Source organism: Periophthalmus magnuspinnatus, chromosome 11 (genome assembly GCF_009829125.3).
Source record: "Periophthalmus magnuspinnatus isolate fPerMag1 chromosome 11, fPerMag1.2.pri, whole genome shotgun sequence".
In the NCBI taxonomy this organism is placed as follows: Eukaryota; Metazoa; Chordata; class Actinopteri; order Gobiiformes; family Gobiidae; genus Periophthalmus; species Periophthalmus magnuspinnatus.
In genome coordinates this window covers 21,495,600-21,523,303 of record NC_047136.2, presented here as the reverse complement: position 1 = coordinate 21,523,303, position 27,704 = coordinate 21,495,600, and the positions used below count along the sequence as shown (strand labels likewise).

The 27,704-nt window shown below is 42.4% G+C and overlaps 1 protein-coding gene across 1 annotated transcript in view; it reads left to right on the top strand.

The window, feature by feature from the left end:
• The window catches only part of grin2da (glutamate receptor, ionotropic, N-methyl D-aspartate 2D, a), a 231,559-nt gene extending 204,622 nt beyond the window's left edge, over positions 1-26,937 (top strand). The window contains exons 16-18 of the mRNA XM_033974905.2: positions 6,523-6,584; positions 8,955-9,125; positions 23,833-26,937. Coding sequence (XP_033830796.2) covers positions 6,523-6,584; positions 8,955-9,125; positions 23,833-26,937 — 3,338 coding nt within the window. The remainder of the gene's footprint in view (positions 1-6,522; positions 6,585-8,954; positions 9,126-23,832) is intronic.
• Positions 26,938-27,704: the final 767 nt, after the last annotated feature.

Genomic DNA, 27,704 nt, shown 5'->3' with positions numbered 1-27,704 from the left:
TATAGGGTATTAAAGAGGGGTATTTTACTTCTATAGTGTATTAAAGAGGGGTATTTTACTTCTGTGTGATATTAACTCTAACACATAACATATTTAGCTCACTGTGTTACCTTGTATTGTTTTGAAAGTGCTGCATTTGCCCAAAACAATGTATTAAAATGTTAAAATTAGTCTCCCCTCCCTTTGCTCTCCCTGCTAAGTCACTCCCCCTTCAGAGCTCTATCACAACACAATCCCACTAATGAAACTACTGCACATCACATCAGGTTTGTCAAGTTGTTGTGTACAGTTTTGTATCACGTTTTTGTATATTTATGGAGAATTGTTGTGTGGGAGCATGGGTGATGTCGGCTTGTGGGCGGAGCCTTGTACAGAATCCCACAGTTAACCATAAGAAGGATTTGACTAGGGCCCAGGAGAGATCGCTAAATTACATATATGGATGACGTCTATAACCTCTTCAGGCAGGTTTATGCTGACAGAACAATATTATAACACAGGAGAAAGCTCAAAAAGTCCATTTTGCATAATCCTCATCTTTAAGCGCACACGGTTGTACTGATTATATTTTATTAAAGGCTCCGATCAAAAACAACGACAGAAAAAAGAAGGAAAAAGATCTGCTCTTTTGATTTATGACTAGAATAGATTTTTAAAGTCAAAATCCTCCTCACTGCCCTATTTTTCAAAACATGTCTTTAAAGCAATGAATTACACTCTGCTGCTCCCTCTTCTCTCCCTCTCCATTCATCATATCCTCCTCCTCCCTTTCTCTCTCACCCTTTCTCTTCATCACTCTTTCCCTACAGCTCACCTTCCCCTTCTACCTCTGTCTTCTCCTCCCTCCTTCTCTCTCTCCGTTCTGTCATTATTTGTGCTTTCACTGCACCTCTCTCTCTGTATCCCTCGCTCTTCTCCTCCCTCTTTCTCTCTCTTCATTCTGTCATTATTTGTGCTTTCACTGCATCTCTCTCTCTCTGTATCCCTCTCTCTTCTCCTCCCTCTTTCTCTCTCTCCATTCTGTCATTATTTGTACTTTCACTGTCTCTCTCTCTCTCTCTATCCCTCTCTTCTCCCTCTCTCGTTCTGTCATTTGTACTTTCACTGTCTCTCTCTATCCCTCTGTCTTCTCCTCCCTCTTTCTCTCTCTTCATTCTGTCATTATCTGTGCTTTCACTGCATCTCTCACTCTCTCTCTTTCTATCCCTCTCTCTTCTCCTCCCTCTTTCTCTCTCTTCGTTCTGTCATTATTTGTGCTTTCACTGTCTCTCTCTCTATATCCTTCTTTTCTTCTCCTCCCTCTTTCTCTCTCTTCGTTCTGTCATTATTTGTACTTTCACTGTCTCTCTCTTTCTATCCCTCTCTCTTCTCCTCCCTCTTTCTCTCTCTTCATTCTGTCATTATTTGTGCTTTCACTGCGTCTGTCTCTCTCTTTCTATCTCTCTCTCCTCCTCCCCCTCTCTCTCTCTTCATTCTGTCATTATTTGTGCTTTCACTGCGTCTCTCTCTCTTTCTATCCCTCTCTCTTCTCCTCCCTCTCTCTCTCTCTTCGTTCTGTCATTATTTGTGCTTTCACTGCGTCTCTCTCTCTCTTTCTATCCCTCTCTCTTCTCCCTCTTTCTCTCTCTTCGTTCTGTCATTATCTGTGCTTTCAGTGCAGCTTGTATCAGGGTGATTTGATCCTGGATGGCTCAGACTCGGTGAAAGAGCTGCTTCGTTTACCTCTGCCACTCACAAAAGTCGAGTCATTTCTCCCAATCTGGCGCCCCGGTTCCACATTTTCACCGTCTGACACCAAAAAGGCACTTTAGACTTTGAACAACAACTCTGTGGAAAACACAAGACGGCCACAAAATGGACGCCGCGAAGATGGAGTTTAAGAATAAATCAGAACAAACAGAGTGGCTTATTTATATATTTACACTGCGATCACGAAAGAACATAGAGACGACATGTTTGGTTTAAAGACGCACCCTGTAGTATTTCTGGTAGAGGGTTTGCTGCCTGCTTGTCTCCATGGAGATGATGTTTATTTGCCCGGAATGTTCCACAGTACTGTATAATTAACCTGAAGAATTAACCTCGAGAGCGTCCTATCGATACTTAGCAGCTGATGTCCTCAACGTTCCCTGGGAGTGTGATGATAACTTGAGGCACTGCTCTGTCTGAAGCTCTAATACTCAAGTTAGACGTTAATCTGAGATACATTTTAATCACAGACTGTATAAAGAAGTGGACTGAGTTTGATGTCAGCCATAGCGCTCTGATCCAGTCAAATGAAGCTCATCGAGGCTAACGGTTAAATCTGCGAATTTGGAGCAGATTTCCATATTTGGACTTCCGACCGTGAGTATCATAGCAACCAAAGAGCCAATCCAGAGCGAGGGTAATGAAGGTCACGCCCCTTCCTGCCCGCACTGCTGGTTTAGCACAGAGCAGCTTAGTAACAATGTCAATCAAACCTGTTGCTAATGTTAGGGGTCACAGTTTTTTAATAGAAAGTGAATTGGAGCCAGAGTCGAGGGATCTGGAAAAAAGATACTAAACTGGTATCAAAGTGAACGTAGCCTCACTGTGATACACCAAATGTAATATCTTTGTTGATTTAATTTGGTTTTATTCTATTTTCTGTTATGTTTCAGGACACATTTGAGAGAAGCGCTACAGAATTTGACAAATGGGGCACTAAATATGAAATGAGCATCGGAGGTGTAGATTCCCTCAGGTGCCTCTGGAGAAAGAGCAGACTGAGCGAGGGAAAAAGAGGGAAAACAGTGTCCCCAAAAAGAGAGGGATGATGAAAGAGTGACGGAGAGACTGAAACTAGACAGAGGCTATAATGCAAGAGGCTATAATGAGGAAACAGAGGAGGGCTTACTCATTATCTGGCGATTATTGCTAGCTCATATCTAAACGTTTCACTTTTTTTTTTATTTCATGAGAGTTTAGGCAGAAATAGTCCAGTTTACATCAGTCACACTTGAACTATTGTCTATTTAAAGCCACATTATGTAACTTTTTGCCATAGAAAAGCATGTTTAGTTTATCATCCTTACTGTGAGTGGGCTTGCAATTCCACAAACCTGGCTCTTATTTGGCCTGGAGAATGTTCTGAAGTATGGTTTTAATTTTTTATTTGTATGCAATCATGCCACCTCCAGAAAGTTACATACTGTACCTGTAAATGCATTTATCTTACTCCATTGTTTGCGTTAAAGTGACATCACAACCACAGACTAAAGAAGTGGACTAAGTGAGTGTGACGTCACCCATAGCAACGCTGTCAATCAAAGAAAGTGCCGGATTTGTTTGTTTTTAATTCACTAGGATCATGTAAAGCGGGTTAAAATGACCATTTTAAGACCAAAATAACGAGTCTGACAGTAGCAGTTACAGAGAGAGGGGCTACAGCTTTTTAATAGAAAGTGAATTGGAGCCAGAGTTGACTAGCAGGTTAGCTAGGTCCATTTATATAAACAGTCTATGGTCACAACATTTTAGAAAAAAAAACTCCTTTCTGATACATGTACCTTGTCATCCAATAGTCAGACTAAAGGTGCACTTTGTAACTTTTCTAATTGACGTCCCACTCCTGCTGGTCTCCATAGTGATGTTATTGCTTTGTCTGTAATGTTCCATAATATAGTATTAAACATATCTCTATGAAGACAAAAAGGTAACCGTTTTTTCTCCTAATTCTTTAGCAGTTAAAACACCTGTAATTAGTTCATTGCATTTAAACTAATAACAACACCAGAAAAGTTCCATAGTGCTACTTTAATATTGACACTCAAATTTAGCTTTAGATCATTGTTTTATAGATCGAGGAGCCGGGGAGTGGTTCAAGTACGTATGGACTTTAGTGACGTGAAGTGAAGTCAGAACTGGGTCTACGTTTATATGTATTTATTTATTTATTTAGTTTAATACAAATCAGAGAAATAAATTGTGAATCAAAAATACGCAGCAGAGAGCAAAACACGAGGTTTATTCTTGTGCGCAAAAACGACGTCTGCTCTGAAAAATATCTGCTTTTTTTTTTCAAACTATCAAACACAGGACGCCACCGACATCGCTCAGTCTGAACATCTCATTCAGGAAGTGCTTTGCTCAGAAATACAGGAAAAGAACAAGCAACGGAACATAAGAACGAGCGATAATGTGATAACACAGTCTCATACATAAAGTGCACGGACTGGACAGAAAAACAGAGTCTGGATTTAAGATTTGAGGATGAAAGTGAAAATAAGGACAGGGGTCACGAGAGGATCAGTGACATTTTAGAAAAGACACAGGTCCACAGCAGATTAAAGACAAGACACGTCCCACACTCTGAGACAGGGACAAGAGGGTATTCAACACACAATATGGAGAGAAAGAGAGAGGGAGGACAGAGGGAGGAGAGGACAGAGAGGGATGAGAGGGGAGGAGACTCAAGAGGAGAGAGACAGGAACGGATTCAACATACACAATATGGAAGGGGAGGAAGAGAGGAGGAGAGATTGAGGAGGAAAGGAGAGACGAGGGAGAGGGGTAAAGGAGAAAGAGAGAAGGGAGAGAAACAGGGAGAGCAAGAGAGAGAGAACAAAGGGGGAGAGACAGGGGGATCGAGGGAGAGAAGGGGAAAGACACATGTCATGACACATGGGAAAAGAGAGGAGGGAGGATAAGAGGTAGGAAAGAGAGAAAGATGAGAGTGGAGGAAAGGGGAGGGGGGAAAGGGGATAGTGAGAGAGAGAAGGGGTAAGTAATGTCGGGGAAAAGAGAGAGAGGGAGGACAGAGAGGAAGAGAGAGAGGAGAGCAGAAGAGAGATTGAGGAGGAAAGGAGAGACAGGGGAGAGGGGTAAAGAAGAAAGAGAAAAGGGAAAGAGAAGGGAAAGAGGGAGAGAGACAACAAAGGGGAGGAGAGAGGGGGTCGAGGGAGAGAAGGGGAGAGACATGTCAGGGAAAAGAGAGAGGAGGAGGAGGGAGGAAAAGAGGTAGGAAAGAGAGAAGGTTGGGAGTGGAGAGAGGGAGGGAGAGTGGGAAAGGGTGAAAAGGGGATAGTAAGAGAGAAAAGGGGTAAATAATGTCGGGGAAAAGAGAGAGAGGAAGAGAGCTGCGTTTTTAGAGACTAGTTTTTAAAATCTGATTTAAATAAACATAAAGAATTGAATGTTTTTCTCTAAACGCCAAACGCCTCTCACTCATTTCTGTCCTGTGAATACGTCTCTCGGGGTTTGAATTTTAAATCTTGTTTCCTTGAGCCGTACAGTTACTTTCTGAGTCCAAACAGTTGTGTATCTACAGCAGAACTTCCCACTGACCCCGGGGTTAATTATCTGTGTGTAAAGCTCTTCATATGGATTAGCCCGGCGCGGCGGCCATCTTTCATCCCTGAACAAACCCCTCGTCCGTCGCCTCCGATCGTCTCAAACTCTCTGACAGGCTCATAAAAACGTTTGGACCGGAGCTGCTCCCTGATATAAATATCCTCATCTCATTAACTGCTCTTCTGTGTACTGCTCGTCTCTGTGACATAATAAACATGTTTGTGTGAGCACCAGGGCACGGAGGACTGCTATTATAACAGGCTTTGGTTCTGAGGAAGAGGCGGAGTCATTCTGATGGTAAACGGTCACATTTTTATACAGCGCTTTTCCACTTTCAAGGCTCAAAGTGCTTTTATAACACAGTAAAGATGCACTGTGGGACTTTTCTGGTGTATAGGGTCTGTCACCTGCTTTTCTGCATGGAGATGTGATTGCTTTGGAATGTTCCACAAAACTGCATTCAACTTTTATCTCCATGGAGACAAGAAGGTAGAGAACTCCCCACCTGAAAAAGTCCATAGTGTGTATATAAATGTTGTCATATATAAACCACACACTATACAGTCAACCATGGCCTTTGGCTCCAGGAAAATGAAGCTCACCCTTCTCTCTCTCCCTGTTCTTTTACTGCCTCTTTCTCTCTCTCTGTATCACACTCATCTGACACCCCTCTCTCCCTCCCTCTCTCTCTCTGTATCACACTCATCTGACACCCTCCATCTCTCTCTCCTTTTATCTCTCTCCTTTTCCCCCTCTCCCCCCCTCTCTCTCTACAACACTCATCTGCCTCCCCTCTCTCTTGCCCCCCTCTCACTTTCTCTCTCCCCCTCTCTCTCTCTCTCTACGACACTCATCTGCCTCCCCTCTCTCTCTCTCTGCATCTCTCATCTACTCCCCTCTCTCTCTGTCACTCTCTCTCTCTCCCTCTCTCTGTGTCATACTCATCTGCTCCTCTGACCCTCTCTCACTTCTGTCTCACTCCTCTGACCCTGATCCATCTCTCTCTCTTTCTCTCTTACTTCCTCTCAGTATGCCACTCCTCTCATCCCTCTCCTTCTCTCTCTCCCTCTCTCTGTATCAAATTCATCTGCTCCTCTGACCCTCTCTCACTCTCTGTCTCCCTCCTCTGACCCTGATCCAATCTCTCTCTCTCTTTCTCTTAGTGTATCACTCGTCTCATCCCTCTCTTTCTCTCCTCTTTTCTTCTAGATGAGATCGACATGCTGGAGAGACTCTGGCTGTCCGGGATCTGCCACAACGACAAGATCGAGGTACGAATCAGTGACTGGAAAATACTTGGAATAATTGATATTTCTTAAGACACACTCTGTAACTTTTCCCAATTCCTACCTCATTGTCTCCATGGGGGTGTAGCTGTTTTTACCAGACATGTTCCACAGTACGACATAAAATGGATCTATCCCCATGACGACAAGCAGATGACACCCCCAGGTCATGATAGATACGTTAAATGCCATACAGTGGAACATGTAAACTCATTGCTAACATATACAACATAATATAGTTAAAATAAACAGCCTGGTCTGTTTATTTTGGCATAGTTTAAAAAGTATTCAGCACAATAAAATATACTTACCAAGTCATTTTTATAAAGTTTACATTTATACATTTATACATACATTTAGTTTAGGCAGACTTTTCCTGTTTCTCATTCTTTCCAAACTGTTCCAGTTCTTGTGAGTTAATTTGCTCTGCATGGCTCTCAAGTCATTATCGCTCCAACCTCACCTGCACCCGAGCTGCAACAGGAATGAAGTCATCTGTAGAAACTTTAAATGATGTGGTACAGAGGAGGGAGAGTGAGGTTATGGTGCAGAGGAGGGACAGTGAGTATATGGTGCAGAGGAGGGAGAGTGAGTATATGGTACAGAGGAGGGACAGTGAGTGTATGGTGCAGAGGAGAGATGCCAGATTGGTTGTGTTTTTATCTGTTGTTTTAAAGTGCGTGTCACAGATGGTTAGCCTAACGTGCTCTGACAGGAAAAGCCCTCCTCTGTGTCCTGTTTGTGATTAACTTCACCTCAATGTCTCAAAAACAAACTGTTTTTCTTTCTGTGACAATTCACGCTCATTTTCCTCTGTGATTTATCCTCGTCTTGTAGCTCTCCTCCCCACAGATCTTACACGTTCTAGTTTGCGTAATGCCGTTTAATAAAGTCTGAAGCAGCAGCATTGTACATTACGATCAGTACAGGTGTGTCTCTGGGAGTAGCCAAAAATTAAGTAAGAGTAACGTTACTTCAAAATAATGTTACTTAAGTAGAAGTACAAAGAAGTGGTCCAAGAAATGAGTCAAGTAAAAGCAAGAAAGTATTTGGGAAAAGTAACTTAAAGACACATCACACCTTTTAACATCTTATTTATAATTTGAAGTACTTACTTAGGTGTAGACTTACTCACAGTGGGAAGGATAAGAGTTACTTCAATACAAATATTACTTAAGTAGGAGTAAAAGTATGCTCCTAAAAGTACTCTGACGCACCCTGAGCCATAACCAAACATGACCGTCCAGTCAGATTGGTTTATTTCAGTGACGTATGTGAAACGAAGGAGTTCATTGGTCACCATCATTTTGAACAAAATCAAACATTCCTCACCTCAGAGTTTAGTGCTTCACTCACTGATTCTACAAAAATGTGCAGTGTTTTTCATTAGCTCATTACTATCGTCCATTTAGTGCATTTTAGCTCAGTATATTTTCTTCCTTTTTCTTTTTTCCTCATAAGTAGCCATGTTTGTTTTAATATTGACCGATCATGAGTGTCTCTGATTGGCTGATCCACCTGTCAATCACACCAGAGACATTCAACAGTGACCAGACCATGGAAGTATAACAAAATCCAAAATGGTGTCGTATTTATTTCAATGGCCTGAGCTCATTGGCGCATGGTCTTCCTCATCACTTTCTCAATACAAACTAGCTCCTCCCACTATGTGACATCAGAATCTGAGTGATAGCTGCTAGAGAGGAGCTAACGCGGGCTCAGAGCGGGGCTAGGCTAAATCTTACATAGCTAACTTTTAGGCGCTTTGAGGATTTAACATTTATAAAAGTTCATGTTGTGAAAATAGAGAAGAATCTCCCTCGACCTGCAGTACTTGGAGCGGCCACTAGTCGATCTCACCCCAGGACAGAAGGGGAGTGTCTTATCCAGGTCTTTGTATAGATCCATGGACCAGACTCACATTTTTGTAAACTACAGTACAAGTTTGTATTCTGGATCACCTGGAATGACAACATTATTTTAGAAAGAACTACATAGACCATGATCCTTTGCAGTTTTCAGTTAATATTATGACTTCAGAGGTGTAGGTGGAGTTGTTTTTGTGTGAACCTATGTGAACCTGCAGTATATACACAGTAGTGATGTGACACAGAGCTAGCACCTAACTGAGGTGTTAAATGTAGAAACAGCAGCATTTAATCTGTTTTCTTCCTTCTATTTTGAAATCTACATTATAATTTGAGCTGCATAATGTGACAATAACAACATGTGCTTGTATTTGTCTTTACGTCTTTAGCAGTGACAGATCTCTGCATTATTAAAAAACACACTGATCCTATTGTCTGTTTTCCATTTCCCACTGCCCGCCCTGCCGTTTGGCGCTGCCCCCTGCAGGTGATGAGCAGTAAGCTGGACATAGACAACATGGCGGGGGTCTTCTACATGCTGTTGGTGGCCATGGGTCTGAGTCTGCTCGTGTTCGCCTGGGAGCACCTGGTCTACTGGAAACTCCGTCACTGTGTCCGGAGGTCTGGAGGGATGGACTTCCTCTTGGCTCTGAGCAGGGTGAGTGTCCGGCTGGATCTGAATGTCCACACTCTTATGGTAATGGATTCTTTTTTCAGACCGAGGTTTAGTTTGTTTTCGTCCCTGACCGTTTGGACTGCTCACTAGCTCCCCAGAGTGGTCACGTGATGTTGCTGTGACGTGTCCGTTCAGATGATTTAAACAGGTTTTGGCGCTGTCTTCCTACCGGTGGAGGCAGGACGACAGTGCCATCTGCAGTTCGACTTCTTCAGGACAGCATCTCAGGTGTGCGACAGTAAAAAGACCCCCTCGTCTCAGTTTGTAGCCCCTGCAGATGGTGCTGTCGTCCTAAATAAGACACTATTACATCAACTGTTATGGTGTAAAGTTGTAGCATTAGCTCGAGCTATGAAAAGAGTGATAATTTCAACATCTCAGACAAAAAGCAAATAATTCAGTTTATTTGCGTAAGATCCAGCGTGACAAAAACGAGTATGAAATTGCAACACAAGAACAATAACATTGATAATACAAAGTGAGGATGTAGGCTGCTGTATAGGGGGGACTATTGATACTTTACAGTGGCATCACGCTGAGAGTACTACATGCATGTCTATGGAGGAATGTTCAGCAGTTACCATGGTGACACAAAGCACATATTAGCAAACACAGCCAAATATGTTTTTAGATTTGGCTTGGAATATTCATCGTTTTTTAAAAAGCCCATTTTGCGTTAATTTCTGATCTATGTCATAATGTTTTAAAATGTACCTGGAGTTGTGTTTTGTTAAACTCCATACACCTTCACTTGAATCATTTGGATAATTTCAGATTTGGAGACACAAAACACAACTCCAGGTCTGTTTTTGACGAGGTAACAACATTATAACATGTCTTGACGCTCACAAGAGTTCATTTTGTGTAATATTGGCTTCTACCTCACCTATCTCCATGGAGACAAGCACATAGCAGCCCCTTCACTGTAAAATGTTCCATAGTGCGTCTTAAAGTGAAGTATTTCGGAGAGTTGATGTGTGTATCTGGAGCGCAGTGTGAAATGAGGACAGGCCTAAACACTGATGGACCTTGGAGATCCCAGACTCTGAAGTGTGTCGGCCCTGGTTTGGGGCTAAAATGTTTTTATTAATAAGCGTCTGAGCGTGCAGCTGTCATCTTGTCTTTTTATGCTCCCAGAATTCTAAAAGGCAGAGTGGAACGCCTGTGGACAAACGCTGAGAGACGTGACCCATCACAGAAATGAAATATCAAATCGAAATCTCTTTATTTTTTGCAGCGGAGGAGATGGGTCAGTCAAAAAGCAATGAGTTGAGATGTAAGGCTATCACTTCAGGTACATTACCATTATACCTGTGGAGGCGAATACAGAGCGAGTCCTTTTCAACTTGTAATTCAGTTTTTAAATTTAGTCTTAAGTTAAATTTAAGGACTTTGCCATTTTAGATTTGGTTTATTCCTACTTTGACTGAGGATTAAAGGGCCTGTATCAAAATTTTTCACGTGTATTTGAGCAAAATGTGCCTTGCCCATAGACTGCATAAAGAAGTGAACTAAATGACGTAATCCACAGCATTTGGCTCCAGTCAAGTGAAGCTCATCGAGGCGAGCAGTTATAGGGGCCAATCTGGAGCGAGTCTATTGCTCGAACCTCTAGCTTAGCACGGAGCTAAACGGGGCTTAGCCACGCTGTCAATCAAACCTGTTTAGCCTGCGTTAGCTATGTCCATTTATACATACAGTCTATGGCAGGGGTGGGCCACACACAGTCCTTTGGGTTTATTAACCTGGTCCACCAAACGTGACCAAATTATATTAAAATTGGTAAGGGTAAACCTTGTTCAATTTACCTTTCCCCCGTAATACCAGCATTTCCCCAAAAGATGGCACTTCAGCTACAATCAACCTTGTTCATGTGTATTACTCTCTTATTCTTTTATCAGACCTTCTGCAAAAATTATCTTATCAAAGAAGAAAAAAGTGGATAGTGAGCGCCGAGTGTTTAATATGGACGGCAAAATATTTTTTCACTGAAGTCCGATCAAAGGCTAAATATACCAAGAAACTGTAGCAGTTTTCAAAGAGTACAAAATCAGCCGTCACTTTGCTGCGAAGCATGCCAAGCAGTCAACACAGGAACGGGCGGCTATAGCGCAGAGGTTAGCAGCTGATATACAGACTCAGCAACATTTTTTCCACTGGCAAACAAAGATTAAAGAGTTAAGTAGGAAGGCAAGTCTTTTGCTGGCATTCAAATTAGCAAAAGCTAGCAAGCCATTCTCTGAAGGTGAGTTTTAAAAGAATGCATTTAGAAAACAATTTGTACAATGAGCATTGCATATTCATGTTTTGCTACATGTTACAGGCCAAATCTGTGATGTAATTTGCCCACCCCTGGTCTATTGTCTTGCCCCAGTACAGATATATCACATAAGCAGCTCTCAAGTTAGTTGTGTACCGTCCAGGGAGTGTACTGTTAGCATACTAGTTGTTGTTACCATTACCGTGACTGCAAAACTCCACTCTGGTCACTGAAAGCTGTGAGAAGCATTTATAAATAATAATTAGGATGCTCTAAATGCATAAGGTAAGTGAGGAATAACTTTGGACCACTGCAAACTGTTTAAAATAAACTGTTTTTCTTGTTTTTAAAATGGTAAACATTAGATACAGTGCCTTTAAAGTGCATATAGTTTTGATGATTCTCTAAATTTGACTGAATTTGGTGGATAAAACCTGCTGTAAATATAACATAAACATCAACCAAGAAGAAATCTGTGAAGAAAAGTAAAAAATATATATTTTGACAATTACAGGAAGTAGAGAGTTCTGTTTTAGAAAGTCCCACATTGATGACATCACACTGAGAGAATTATCCAAAAGGCAATAATCACACACAAGGAACACAGTTTTCTGATACTTTAAACATAATAAAGGTGTAGTCTTATATTTGTATACAGTATACATTTGTCATACAGTCATTTCTGTGTACATTAGTGGAGTTTTGGCCCAGTCACTACGTGGTTGCTAGGTGATGTCATGATCTCCAATCAGGAAGTGAAATTATAAACCTAAAAAAAAAGCCAAACTTATTTTTGTTGTTTTTGTTGTTGTGTTTACATTTTAAGTCTTTAATATAATGGTCTTAACTTTGTCTTAGCAAAATTATATTAAGTTTATTTTAAAGACAAATTGCAGGCTGAGCAGAGCGATGTGTATCTGATGAGATTTTGCTGATATATACTGTATGTGTGAAAGTAGCTCATTATGCTACTGTTAGTATGTTAGCATGTTAGCCTGTTAGCATGTCAGGGGCTGGTGGTCACTATTGTAACGATCTGTTATGACACTGTTTATTTTAACAGCATCACACCACTGTACCATGTGTCACCAGTGTTTCATTTAGCAGTGCACAGCTAAACACAGTGTGGGTATCCATGGCGATGTATACCGTAAATTTCGGATTATAAGCCGCTACTTTTTTTCCACGCTTTGAACCCTGCGGCTTTTACAGCAGTGCGGCTTATATATGGAATTTTACTGGATAACGGACCCTGGGGGTCGCTCTCTAGCTGTAAACGTAAAAGTGAGACAGACGTGGGGAAAGATTCTGCTCTGAAGAATTCACTAGTTTTGATTTTGAACGATCATTTTGCGCATCATGAAATGGATATGATGCAGTTTTTAAGATAAAGAAACAGAAAGGAAACAGAGCAGGGGTCGGCCTTTAACACGCAAAGAGCCATTTGGACCCACTTTCCACATAAAATAAAACACTGGGAGCCGCAAATACTTTTTGACATCTAAAATGAAGATAACACTGTATAATAACAATAATGTAACGGAATAATGTAGGTTTTACTTTCACGGACAAGCCTTCTACACGTGGCAGATAAATATGGCAAAAACAACTTAAGTGCATTAAAAAAATACAACTCACCAAACCGCTGCATCATGCATCGCGCTGATTATGTGATTATGTCTACTCTACTCCGCAGTTTCTTTAAAAAAACAACAACAAAAAAACTCGTAGCGTATCGTTTAATCCCAGGTGCTTATTCTCCATGTGCCAAAGCAGTTTTGAAGGTTTCATTGCCTTATTTGCTTTTCCCGTATGTTACGCAGAGCGGACTCTGTGCGTGAGTCACCTGCAGCGACAAACCCAGATTTTAAGTAGGCATTGTCTGTTAAATTTATCTTTCTTTTTCTTGGAGGTCGTAGTCTCTTCTTCTGGCTCCTCAGTTGTCCTTTTCCCCTTTGTTAAAAAGATCTCCAAAGACTTTTGTTTTGGCTCATTTTCACTCGCTTGTGGCTCTACTTTTGTGCGTCGTGTCTGATGTGTTATACGTGATACGTCACCGCGGAGACAAGAGCAGATAATATACTTGCTACTACATCAAATAGATTTCTGTGGCGATTTCCAGCAGGATTTTCATGATACATCTACGGACGAGCTTATTAGTGTGTCATTAGGGACGGGCCAAAGTTGCTCCTGACCCCTGTGCGCACAACGTCTGAAAATCAGGGCTCTTTACGCAGGACTGAGCTGTGTCTGTGTTAGTTCCCAAGCCACGCAGAGCCGCAGTATGAGGCGGAAAGAGGCGCATGCGGCTCCGGAGCCGCGAGTTGCCGACCCCTGAAATAGAGCCACTGCACGTAAGCTCGACATCAATGAATCCAACTTGGTCAATGTAAAAAGACGACAAAAGTTTTCAGAGGAAATAAAAGCAGATTTTCCGTGTTGGTGCAGCTTTATTTTCTAAACCTGCAGATGTGTTCATCCCGTGTTGTTGTCGTGTTGGTGCCAATTTTCAGGCACAGTTTAAAAAAAAGCGTGTCGGTGCACCGTCTTTCTGTGTAAATATCTCATGTTACAATATGAAAACCTGCGGCTTTTATTCAGGTGCGGCTTATATATGTACAAAATTGATTTTCTCTTCAAATTTAGCTGGTGCGGCTTATATCAAGGTGCGCTCTGTAGTCCGAAATTTACGGTAATACAGATGTAAAGGTGCAGTGTATAACTTTGATCTGCTTGACTCTATTCTTTGACAGAACTTTTCCACTGTATGGTGTTAAGCTCACAGCATGTACGCAGGAGTTTTCATTCTAAATAAATACATGCATTCTTACTGTGAACGGGCTCGCCTCTCCACAGAAATGACCTGTATTTTGGCTTGTCATCTTTTTGTTTCCTATGAGATGGTTAATGCTATACCGTGGAAGATTCCAGGCAAAGAGTTAACATCTCCATGGTGACAAGCAGGTGGCAGACAATTGCACCAGAAAAGTTGCATAATGCGTCTTTATGTATTTAGAAATCTACAGGTTTATTACTAGCAGAGGTCGTAGAGTAGCCAAACATTGTAATAAGAGTAATGTGCTTTAAAATAATACTCAGGTAGAACTTTAAGTAAGAAATGACTCAAGAGTAAAACAATATTTGGGAAAAGTACAAGTCAAGTAAGAGTAACTTAAAGAGTAACTGTCAGGACGGAGCAACTGTTTTATAATTTGAAGTTCATGTAATTTGAAACAAAACATTTGATATTTTCCAAATCTAGACACAATAATTAAAGAAACTACTCACAGTGGGAAGAGGAACCACAAGTTTTATTCAAGTAAGAGTACTGTTACTTCAGTAAAAATATGACTTAAGTAGTAAGAGTGTACAACTATAGGACTACTATTACTTTAAAGTTCCTATATTACACTAAATTGACTCTTGGCCATGTTATAATGCTGTTGCCTTTTCAAAAACAGACCTAGAGTTGTGTTTTGTTTCATTCACACATGTTTGAGTAACACTTTATTATTAGTCTGTCTACATCTCCTAAGCTCAAAATGCTCTGTTCCACCTTGTGATGTCATGAGGTGGTAGTTTTCAAGTGAACAGCTCCTTTTACCTTTAGTTTAGTAGAGATTGGAAATTCCAGATCTGCAATAATCCAAATGATTCTAGAGAAGGTTTTAAAACACCGTGGGGCACTTCCTGTACTACCACATGATGACATCACAAGGTGGAACAGAGTGTTTTCTGTTTGAGAGAAGAACTCAGCGATAAATCTACAGGGTTTGTGTGTTAAACATGTGTGAATGAAACAAAACACAACTCCAGGTCTGTTTGTGATGAGGAAACAACACTATAACAGAGATACAAAAATACCGTAACATGGGCCCTTTAAAAAGTTACTCAAGTAAATGTAACTGAGTAAATGTAACTTTTTCCCTCCTCTGATGAGTAGTTCTGTGGTAGCACATTGGTAGTGGATTAGTTCACATACTTTTCATTTCTTGAGTGGACTGTGGGAGAGTTGTAGTCTATGTTTAGAACCCATTAGCGGTTAGCGTTGAAGAGGGCACGGTACTGTTAGCATATGTGATATTGATTCTCTGTAATGAAACATGTAAGCGAGTAATTGAATAAAAATGTAATAAGACTGTGGATATGGAGATAATTGATGAGTTTGGTCCCATTATTTCAGGAAGCAGCAGAGACTCGGTTGCTTTGGTACAAATGGGAAAAATCATTGCTCTAAATGTTCCTGTTACCGCGGCAGCATTTGTAAACAAACCAGAGCCAATATTGATTTGAATTTTGGCTGTGGACCCAATCTGACTGTGGTCCCATCACAATAAATGTTAATTAAACACACAGCATTGCAAGCCCAGCCATTTTGAAACTGTTTCATTGATACAACTCTGCAAACAAAACAAGGCAAATAGTTATAGTGATAATAATAGATTTTCTGTATATTGCACTTTACCTTTGAAAAACTAATTTCAAAGTAATTTAAACTGGCGTAAAAGACATTCACTGAAGAGAAGTAGAGCACACCAGAGATAAAATTACTTTTTTTGTTTTTCTGCCGAATATTGAAATTGAAATATATTTTTTGATACAAGAAAAAAAAAAGAGCTGCTAAACTAATACAAGAACTACACATGTTCATTAAAGAGTCGTTAAGTGTGATGTCACCTCTGGGTCCAGGGCTGGCAGTACTCTGGAAAAATAAAAATAAAACAAAACAAAACAAAGCTGAAATTGCTGTTGGATGTGACATCATCACTTGACCTCCTGATAACCCCATAACTGCAGAACCTTCGTCACTTGTTAACAATTCAGATTTGCATTCTCATTTATGTCACTTTTCTGATGAGGAGTGTGTTTCATGCTTGCCTCCATGGAGATCTTTGGTTTTGCCTGGAATGTTCCACAGTATGTCATTAAACCCAAGCTGTGGGTAAGGCCCCATGGACTGGAATCACACTGTAGCAACTATATAAAGTACACGGTAGTTTATTTAAAACTATTTTGCAAAAACAGAAACAAAAACAGACATATTTTTTACAAATTTTATTAAAGCCCACAAGAGACAATTAGAATACCGTCTTTTTTTTTTTTTTTTTTTTTTTTTTTTTTTAACCTCTCCACAGATCTGACTTGTAAATAAGGCACAACCTACTGGAGTAAATCGGAGTTAGGCATGGGACGATATTGAAATTGTGTCATGATTATCATGGCCAAAATTATTGTGATTAACAATTATTTCATGACAGTTATTGTTGTTGAGTTTAGAAATGTTGTGGATATGAATAATTACAACTTTAATATTATGACTAGGCTCCATATTTAAACAGCTGTTATAGTTTAGTACTTTGTTATAACTGAAAACAACAGTGATCTAGAGGAGAGCGTCAGGGAGAAGTAGTTTTTTTCTGCACATTCTGGAGACACAATGGTGATTATCTTTGTTGGCGATCGTGACGATTATGTAAAAAGTGCCATGAACGATCATAAGTAGTAAAAGTATGCTGCTAGAATAGTACTCTGAAAAAAAGTACGATTTCTTCATGAAGTTACTCAAGTAAATGTAACTGAGTACTACCCACCTCTAGTATGGCGCTGTCCCTTTTTTGTCTCCATGGAAAAATAACTTTAACACTGTATTGTGAGGCATTTCCGTGGAAACGAGCAGGTGACTGACCCTCCACTATAAAAGTTCCACAGTGCACCTTTAACATGATGAATCCTCCTGCCGTACCTTCGTTTTTGACATCGCAGGAGACATAAATGTATGTGCTGTGTGAGTTTAGTTTTGGCGTGGGGCCCAGTGTTTGAGAGGAGCAGAGGTTCAGAGCGGAGCCATCACTTACAGCAGCTGTCCCACTCACACACATCCTTATGGGACACAGCATTTCAAACTCAGAGCCTGGAAATATTTATCCAAGAACGACAGGGCCGAGCCAAGAATCTGTACAGGGAAATGGATGAGGCTGTGGGCCCAACACGACTGGACAGACAGCACAGCGTGAGAGGCGGACATCTTGTTGTCCAGCAGCGCAGCACAGAACAATTTAGTTGTTTTTTTTTGTTTTGTTTTTTTAAAAGTTGGAATACCAGATACACTTTTATTGTGGGTGCATTATGCAAAATCGATTTTTTTGAGCTTTCTCCCCTGTTATAATGTTGTTCCCTCATCAGAAATATGCCTGAAGAGGTTTTAGACATCATCCATGCATGTTTGAGTAATCTAGCGATCTCTCCCAAGCTCTATTCAAACGCTCCTTACTGTTAGCTGTAAGATCCTGTACAAGTCTCCGCCCACAAACCTACATCGCCCATGCTCCCACACGACAATTCTCCATAAATAAACAAAAACATGATAAAAAAAAAAACTGTACACAGCAACCTGATGTGATGTGCAGTAGTGTCATTAGTGGGGTGTACACTGATTGTGTTCTGAAGAAGTATTTTAATTCTATGGAGTAATAACTGCTAACACATAACATATTTAACATATTTAGATCACAGATATTTCCTTTTACTATTTTGAAAATATATATTCACTCAATACAACATATTAACATGTTTTATAAGTGTCCCTTTCATTTCTCCCCTTCCTTTGCTCTTCACACTAAGTCGCTCCCCCTTCAGAGCACTATCACAACACATCAGCCGCATCGCACTATTGGAACTACTGCACATCACATCAGGTTTGTGAAGTTGTAGTGTACAGTTTTGTATCATGTTTTTGTATATTTACGGGAAATTGTCGTATGGGAGCATGGGTGATGTGGGCTTGTGGGCGAAGCCTTGTACAGAATCTTTTTTTACGCCAAAGCGGCTTCATATAGCGCCTGGGAGAGATCACTAAATAACTCAAACATGCATGGATGACATGTACAACCTCTTCAGGCATGTATTTGATGAGGGGACAGCATTATAACATGAGAGAAAGCTAAAATATATATATATTTTGCACAATACTTATTTAAAAAAATTGGATTATTACAGTTTTGTTTTGTTTGCTTGTTTTTCGTTTGTTTTTTTTTAGTTTTTTTTAGTTTTTTTTTTTAACTTTTTTCTTAAATTGCCGAGATAGAAAACCATATTCAAAGCGATTATAAGTTTGTTGCTGTAGCCAGATCCACTTGAAAAGTCAGTGGACCTTTAGAGGAGGTCAAGAGTAATCAGACAACAAACTACAATACTGAGTGGTGTCTGCGACTAATCTGAAAGAACAGAACAGAAAAAGAAGAGGAGGAAGACGAGGGAGGAGTGGGAGGATAGAGAGAGCACTGAGAGAGTGTAACAGGTCTACTGTCTGTTTGGAGGGATTGAGAGGAGGAGGAGACAGGAGGAGAGAGGGATTGAAAGGAGGAGGGAGAGACAGGAGGAGAGAGGGATTGAGAGGAGGAGGAGAGAGGGATTGAGAGGAGGAGGGAGGGATTGAGAGGAGGAGGGAGACAGGAAGAGAGAGGGATTGAGAGGAGGAGGGAGAGACAGGAGGAGAGAGGGATTGAGAGGAGGAGGAGGGAGAGACAGGAGGAGAGGGATTGAGAGGAGGAGGGAGAGACAGGAGGAAAGGGCGAATGAGAGGAGGAGTAGGAAGAGACTGGAGGAGAGGGATTGAGAGGAGGAGGAGAGAGGGATTGAGAGGAGGAAGAGGAGGAGGAGGGAGAGAGGAGGAGAGAGGGATTGAGAGGAGGAGGAGACAGGAGGAGAGAGGGATTGAGAGGAGAAGGAGGAAGAGACTGGAGGAGAGGGATTGAGAGGAGGAGAGAGGGATTGAGAGGATGAGGGAGAGAGAGGGGAGAGAGGGATTGAGAAGAGGAGGGAGAGACAGAAGGAGAGAGGGATTGAGAGGAGGAGGAGAGAGGGATTGAGAGGAGGAGGGAGAGACAGGAGGAAAGGGGGATTGAGAGGAGGAGTAGGAAGAGACTGGAGGAGAGGGATTGAGAGGAGAAGGGGGAGGGAGAGACAGGAGGAGGGATTGTGAGTAGGAGGAGGGAGAAACAGGAGGAAGAGAGGAGCAGGAGAGGTATATTGCACCACTACATGCAAACACATTTCCTTTAGGACAATAAAACTGTTGAGTTGAGCAGTGGGAGGAGGGAAAGAGGAGAAGTGTGGGGGGAGAAGAAGAAGAGATAGGAGCAGGGATGGAGAGGAGGGTAGGGGAGGAGAGAAAGAGAGAGCGAGGAGAGGAGCGAGAGAAATTATTAGGAGAGGAAGATATAGGAGGAGGAGAGAGGGAGGGAGGAGAAGAGACAGGAAAAGGAGAGAGGAGAGAAAGGAGGAGGAAAAGGAGATACAGGAGGAGGATAGATGGAGAGAGGGACACAAAGGGGAAAACGAGGTGTAAGAGGAGAGGAGAGGGGGAGGAGAGGGCAGAGAGAGGAAAAGAGAGAAGAAAGATAGGGAGAGAAAGGATTAGGAGAGGGGGAGAGAAAGGGAAGATACAGGAAGAGGAGAAGGGAAAGAAAGATTGGAGGAGTAGAGGTGGAGGAAACGGGGTGGAGAGGGAGGAAAGGAGGTGGAGAGGGGCTGAGTCAGGGCTGATGCACAAAGTCAAGCTGCAAAAGTTGGACCCTGAACAGAAAGAAGATAAGACGAGTTTGGGGGATTAATTCTCAGCCCAGAGTGCAGAGGTGTGTGCCAGAGACTGCAGCTCTGACATATAAATACACAGTTATGGTTCGTAAGTATTTATTTACAACAAGATATTAGAATTAAAGGTTCAGGTTGGGTCTAGGTTAAAAGCTACTGTATTCTTCCCCGCTATAAAAGGCTATAAGGCAACTCCATTCTATCTGCAGCTGGACCATTATCAAATCACTCTCCCTTTCTTCAACCCATAGACTGTTTATATAAATGGACATGGCTAACTCGCTAGGCGCCACGTTCCAAATAGGAAGTGATCATGAGCACGTTTCCAGCTCCATTGACTCTGGCTCCACTTCACTTTGAAAAACTGTGGCCCCTCTCTCTCTGTAACTGCTGCTTTCAGGCTTGTCATTTTGGTCTTAAAAGCTTCAGATTGGCTCTTTGGTTGCTATGATACTCATGGTCAGAATTCCAAATATGGAACTCTGCTCCAAATTGGTCGCTATAAGTGCTAGCCTCGATGAGTTTCAATTGGCTGGAGTTGAAAGTTATGGGTGACGTCACATCAACAGTTTTTCAATGTTAAGCGAATTGAAGCCGATGGAGGTGGAAGTGCGTTCACGCTCACTTTCTTTTTGAAACGCGGCGGCTAGCAGGTTATGTCCATTTACATAAACAGTCTATGGTGTTGGTGACGTAGGTAGAGAGATTCCATTTTCTTTCTGTATTTTTGTATGTTTCTTTTCAACTTTTTTTTTACAAACTGACACTTAACTCCCGTAAAACTATATTTAGCACAGATACTATCCCACCAAACCAAGCCAGATCATATGATTTTTGCGATTTTGAGTTGGCTCTAGGGTCAGAGACTAGTGCATCGTTCCCTAGAGTTAAAAGGCAGAAGTGGGACCAAGTCATTGTTGTCCAAGTCCCCACCTCTAGTGTGAGGTAACTCTATTCAGTCTCCATAATGGACCATTATTGAACCAAACATCCTAATACAGTGCCCCTTTGTTTAACCTTTTGTTTTCACTCCAGTGTTCTTTAATAACCTCCCCATCTGATCTAACTGCACCTGTAAATCTCTCCATTCCCATTCGACCCTCCCACCTTTAAACACAGTTCTTATCTGTTCACATTCAGGATAAATATAGTGTGGCATGCCCCGTCCTCTGCCACATCCTCTGTTCCCTCGTCTGCCTTCCTCTGCCCTCTCCTCTATCCTCTCCTCTGCCCCCTCTCTCTCCCTTAAATCTCTCTATACATGTTTGAGAGCCACTATGACCAATCCCTTTAACCCAATCACTGACTTTTCCCGCTTTAATTTCACACTGCTCTGCCTCGCGTGTAGCTGAACTGCTGAATCATACACGCGGAAACCTCTATTATTATTACTTACACATCTTCCTCCATGTTGGACCCACCTCCCGATGATGCGTAGACTAGATTTACGCAAGCTAGCAACGCATTTATCAAACGTAGTGAAAGATTTACTATGGGCTTAATGAATCCTCGCCTGGCACAGATAACTTAAAAGGGCCTCCTCAGTGCTGTTAATTGAGAACCATCTATCTTTCAGTGCAGCGAATATGGAACGATGTTATTCCATGTTGGATAAATCTTCGGTGTTTAAATGAAAAAAGCTGCGTAAGGAAGTGTTAATTCACGTTTGGATGTGATCTTTTATTCATGCTGGGTAGAGTGGACCGGGGAATGAGAGGGAGAAAGGCAGTTTATTAAGAGGTCTGTGTTATTTAAAGTTGAGTGAGGACAAGTAGAGATCAATGAGAGATGGGAGTGGAACAGTGGAGCCCAATCTCAGAGGTTTTATTCAACTAGAAATGTGATGTAGTTTGATTATGGGTGGGATATGTTTTAGCTTGGAAGCCATTTAAATTTTGAATATAAAGTCAAGATGGTTACAAGTAGTAGGCGTAGAGAAAAAACCAAAAATACTCCTTGCGATTATGTATACATCGTAGCCTGTATATATAAATGGACATAGCTAATCTGCTAGCCGCCGCGTTATAGGAAGTGAGCATGGGCGTGCTTCCGGCTCCATCGACTCTGGCTCCATCCACATTAATAACAGACAAATCAGGCACCTTCTTTCCCTGAGGTCGCTCCAACTAGTGTTAGCAACAGGTGTGATTGACAGTGTTGCTAAGCCTTGCTAAAACGGCGGCGCAGGCGGGAGCGGGTGTTACCTTCAACAGCCTTGCTCCGAATTGCCTTTTTAGTTGCTATGATACTTGCGGTCGGTATTCCAAATGTGAAACTTGGCTCCAAATTGATTCCTATAACTGCTAGTCCCGATGAGCTTCATTTGACTGGAGCCGAACACTGTGGGTGACGTCACACTCACTTAGTCCACTTCTTTATATAATCTATGTTATACATTCATGACAATGATGATATGATAATATGATAATGTTCAAAGCTCACACATGTCCAGGGCAAATGGACTCAAACATGAAAGAACATTTTGTTGTAGTGACCATTGAAACGCCAATTTCATTTTGATTGTGTCATATCATTTCATTCTTACCTGAGGGATGCACATTCTGTTTGGTCCCAATCAATGATAGAATAATGATTTTACCATTTAACCCTTTACTTCACTGATCTTCTCTTGCTGCAGTTTCTTAAACTTTTCTTTATGGCTGTGACATAAACCTGTAATGTTATTTGTTATATAAGACAGACAGTAAAAATAGAAAATAGAGTAAAAAGTTTTAAGGACCTTGTCCTTGTTCCTTTCCTCAGCCTGAGTCTGTCTGTCTCTGCGGTGCCTCTGTCTGCGGTGGTCGGGTTTATAATGAGCAGCCCATTTGTTGTACAGAGTTTTCTTTGGCTTCTGTGAGTTTTCTGACTTATCCGTGTCAGGGAAGACCTTATTTACTTTTAGCTTTAAACTCTTCCCACCAAAAAATAATAATACAGACTCAAATATTAGGAGAATAAAAGTAACTTTTCATCCTCCTAAACAGTGCACATACCTTCAGCTGCATGAAATGTCACATGGTGAGAACATTCATTCTGATTATTTTACAGTGTAGTTCTTGAAAACATGATTATGTGTGGTAGATGAAAAGATGATGATGGAGAGATGATGGATGGAGAGATATAATACCTTTACAGTGATTGACACATTTAATTTTGTTGGTTGACTATTTTCATAAATCCTTTGAAGACTAAATAATTGTTAAAACAGGTCATCTGTTTTAGTCAAAGTATTGAGTAACACTGTATGAGATATGAGCACAAACACAGACTTCATTCATATTGAACAAATAGAATGTTAGAATAGAAGGATAGACAAAGGTCTGTTAAGAATAATTCAGGCTTAGTTAGTACTTAAGGCTCATGCTTCACAGCAAGTAGGCTCTGGGTTTGATCCCAGGGTCACCCCAGGTCATATCCTCCAGATAAGGACCTAACCAAGACCAGCTAAGGTTCTGGAGAAGAGTTTCTGAGTGCTTTACGGCTTCACTACTCCTGACAGGTGGCGAAGGTTGAAGGATGGGTCAAATGCAGAATTTGCCTCTTAAGGAATCAGTAAAGTTAATATTAAGGGTTAGAGTTAGGACTAGGGTATTCATTCAGTATGTACTAGGCCTGAATAATTCTTAATAAAAACGTGTTCAATATGGTTCAATATGGTTTCTTCTTGCTGTACTAAGGCTGTATGGTGTTACAGTAGAAATGTTACCAAATATGCAAATGAACTATTTAAATTGAAAAAATTATTATGAAAATTAACAATGTGAGACACTCATAGATTACACCTCATCATTGTTGTCATTCTAATTACAATCTCTCTTGTTTATCTCTTCCCAGGGGATGTACAGTTGCTGCAAGTTCGAAGATGAGACAACACCAGGGGGCAGTAAAAGCTCTCTGCCGCAGTACCACTCTGTGACTAGCATGCCCAGCGTACCCCAACAACACCTGGTCACCGCTACCGTCAACAACACAACTGCTATCGCCATGGTGCAGCAGCAACCGCAACAAAAACTCCACCCGCAACCGCAGCAAGGACAAACTTATACCACCATGCTCCCGGGAACTCCACCTACTTCCGGACACTCTGCGATGGCTTTGGGACCTTCCAATAGCCCATTACTAGAAGGACCTATGCCGTGTTCTACGTTCTTGCCCCGTCACGATCGCAGACTTGCCGTTGTGGATCGCTGGAATAGGCCGAAACCAGAAAAAGTTTTAAGTGGAGGGAGCAGCAGTGGTGGTATTGGGATCGGAGGTATTGCTGGCGGAATAACAGAAATCCCATCTCAATCGCAGTATCAGCAAAACATTGGGCAGCATTGGAGTTTGCAAGGAGGCGTTCCGACAGCGGCAGGCGTAGATACGAGCTTAGAGGAGTATAAAAGATACTATGGACCTATTGATCCGGAGTTGGGAGCTAACTCTGAACAACAGAAGGAAAAATCTGCAGCAAATTCGAGAGGGGTGAAAGCGTCAGGGATGACAAGACCCAGTAAAAGTTCACAACAAAGTCTGGGACATTTGATACCGAAACAGCCGCCGCCGCTACCGTCATCTCCACGCAGGCCTCCATTTTGGCGTAGAGGTAGTTTATCACAAGCGAGAAGGAAAGGCTTGGGTGGTCCGCTGTATGAGAATATTTTGCCGTTGGGGAGAAGGGGTGGAGGAAGGTACGGTCCAACTGAAGGGAGACGGAGCAGAAGACCTCCTCCGCCTTTGCCCGTTCCTCTATCCTCGCCAACGCATACACCAACCACTCCATCATCACCATGCCGATTCTACTCAACCTGCTCTAGTGCATCTTCGTCTGAATCTTCGGAGTCTTCATCATCCTCCTCTTCCTCCTCTGCCTCCCTCTCCAGATCAAACTCTCCATCTTCGTGTTCTAGTGAAAGCTCATACAATTCCTCTCTTAGTTTCCGGTATAGGGCAGGCGATTTCACAGTTGACGATGATTATGATTCAGATTTGCTGACGGAGGAGTCTAGCCTTCTGCTCGGGTCTCGAAGAAAGATACGCTCTCGTCGCATGTCTTCGAGATCGCTTCCGTGCAGTCCGCCCCCTCCGCCAGTCCCGCCAAGAAAGCCACGCCTCCAAAGAGATTACGTAAGGGAGCGTACAAGTAGCCAGCTAGCACAGTTGCAAGAGTGGTGGGCGTCTTGGGCGGATAGAGAGAGGGGTAGAAGGGAGTCGACGAATACAAGGGGAGGTGAAGGAGGGACGGGGCTTCGAGACGAGAAGCGACATCATAAGGAGAGGGAAAGAGAGAGAAAGCGGAGGAAGAAAGGACGGAAGAAAAAGAAACGCGAGGAGAGAGAGCGAGAGAGGGAGAGAAAGAGACGCAAGGCGAAAAAAAAGAGGAAAAAAGATGATAAGACTAGAAAGAGAGAACGGAAGAGATCGGAGCAAGAAGGAGGAGAGGGAGAGAAGAGAGAGGAGGTCAAAACGGCAACGCCTGACTACACTTCGTACCCACCTTTGAGGCGAGAATCATTTAGGAAGAAAAGTGAAAGTTCGATTCGCAGTTATGGGTGGAATATACCTCCAGCAGAAGAGGACAGGAAGGAGGAAAAAGAAAGGGATGAAGGAGAAGAGAGCAGAAAGGATAGACATCTCAGAAGGAGAAATAGCAAGCATTACCAGAGTTCTAGCAGCAAGCCAACTACATCTGTGAAATTTTGGGGAGGAGGGAACCAAACTTCCGACTCCATCCCGTCTGCCTTTCTGCCATTGTTGCCGGTATCCTCAAAAAGAAGGAAAAGTAAAAGTTCGGATAGGGATGGAACTGGCATGGAGGGAGAGAGGAGACCTTTGTTAGGAAGGGGTGATAGAGGAGATGTGCATTCAAAAGAAGGATTGTCGTTTCATGAATGGGAGTCAGATGTAGAGGACGATTCCGATCAGGAGAGACGGAAAGGAGAGAGAGGAAAAAGACGTACAGGCGGGAGGTCAATTTCAGATGAGGAGCGGGATAAAGTGGTAGGGATATACTCGGACGATGATGGGTCTTCTGGAGAATTTGGGAAGTTTGAGAGATACTGGGAGGACCACGAAGGCAGAGCAGTGGGTGGGATAGGAGGAGGGGGGTGGTTCTTTAGCACGTATCCATCTAGGGAAAAAATCGGGAGCGTAGAAAGTCGAGATGATTTGTTTTTAGAAAGAGGGGATCGCTGGGGAACTACAGAGAGTGGGTGGGGGTCTGGAGGAGGAGGAGATGGAGGTGAGCGAGGTTGGGGATCGGGTTCACATTGGCCTCCTCCTCCCTTAACTCCTCCTCCTCCACGGCGATACTGGTCAGTGGATAAACTGCATATACAAGATGAGAAAAAAAGTAAGAGGAAGTATAAGGAAAAAAGTAGAGGGCACGCTGCTTGTACCTCTTGCCAGTCTCCAAGACACCACCCGCACTCTGCCAAATGGTCCCGCGTTACTTCCCGCAGCCAGGAGGAGCTGTACCACCACTGCCAGAGCTTTGGCGGGGGTCCCCTGAAACCCAAACATGACTCTTCTTCATCATCCAAGCCAGATCGCACCCAAAATCTGTCCAAATCCGGCAGCCAGTCCAACCTCAGCGTGCAGCAGCGGGGCAGATCAGACAGGGACAGGGACAGAGGGAGGCAGCCGTCGCCACCTTCTGGGCTCATCCCAAATTTACCGCCTCCTGTTCCCGCTCTTCCTGCTCCTCCATCTTCGTCCCATCCGATCCACGCTCCCCCCACCTCCTCCTCCTCTGTCTCCTCGCCCTCTGTAGTGTCCTCCACCCCGGGAGCCCCTCCCTCCTCCATGGTTTCGGCAAGTGCCAAACTGCAGTATCAGAGACTCCGTTCTGCCCCACAGCCCCAAAGGTTCCCCCAGTCTCCACATTTACCCTTAAAAGCCAAGAGCATGTGCTCACGCCGGGGCTCAGCACATTTCTCTAGTGTGGAGAGTGAGGTCTGAACCCAAAAGGACTGGAGACGACTGCCTTGTTGGGCTTTTACTATCAGCAGGTGAACTGGATTTTAGCCGGCCCAGTATCAACCAAGGCAGGGCAGCTAAGTTAGTTCAATAATTAACAACTCTGAGCCCTTTCATATAGTTCTGCACAAAGAAACCTAAAAGCCAAACTAACCCGCGGGGGATGGTCACTATCTTTCAATATGTGAAAGACCACAGCAACAATGTGCATTCTCTGAACTTGTTTCACTCAAACAAGCCTAAAACTGAAGAGAACTCCTTTCTAAGTTCAGTTAAGGGCTTTGGACGTTCACCTCGAGCAGTCGTTTTGTTAGCGAACTCTCAGAGGGACTTTGTCCTGTCGGACGACTGCTCTCAGAAGCCTTTCACACAGAATACCTACTTCTTAAAGAAACATATTTTTCCCTTAAACCAATCACTTACACCTAGTTCCTTTTTCCTTGATGAACTGTTTACATCCCCGCAGAACTGTGAGGCCTGACCCAGGCATCTTTGTGTATGTTCTATACGTTCTTCTTTAGTGGGAGAGGAGGTTGACCAGTGCCATGTCTCAGATCAAACGTGTTTGTTGTAGTAAGGTTGGATGTGGTGGTCGTTGATTAACAGCTGAATTATTTCATTCTAGAAATTCTAAATCGTAAAATATATTACACCAAAATGAGCATCAAATTGTTTATTAAAACATAGTGATTTTGTAAAACACTGTCACAGCATTTGTCAGAACAGCTTGCTGCGATCAAGACTTCAAG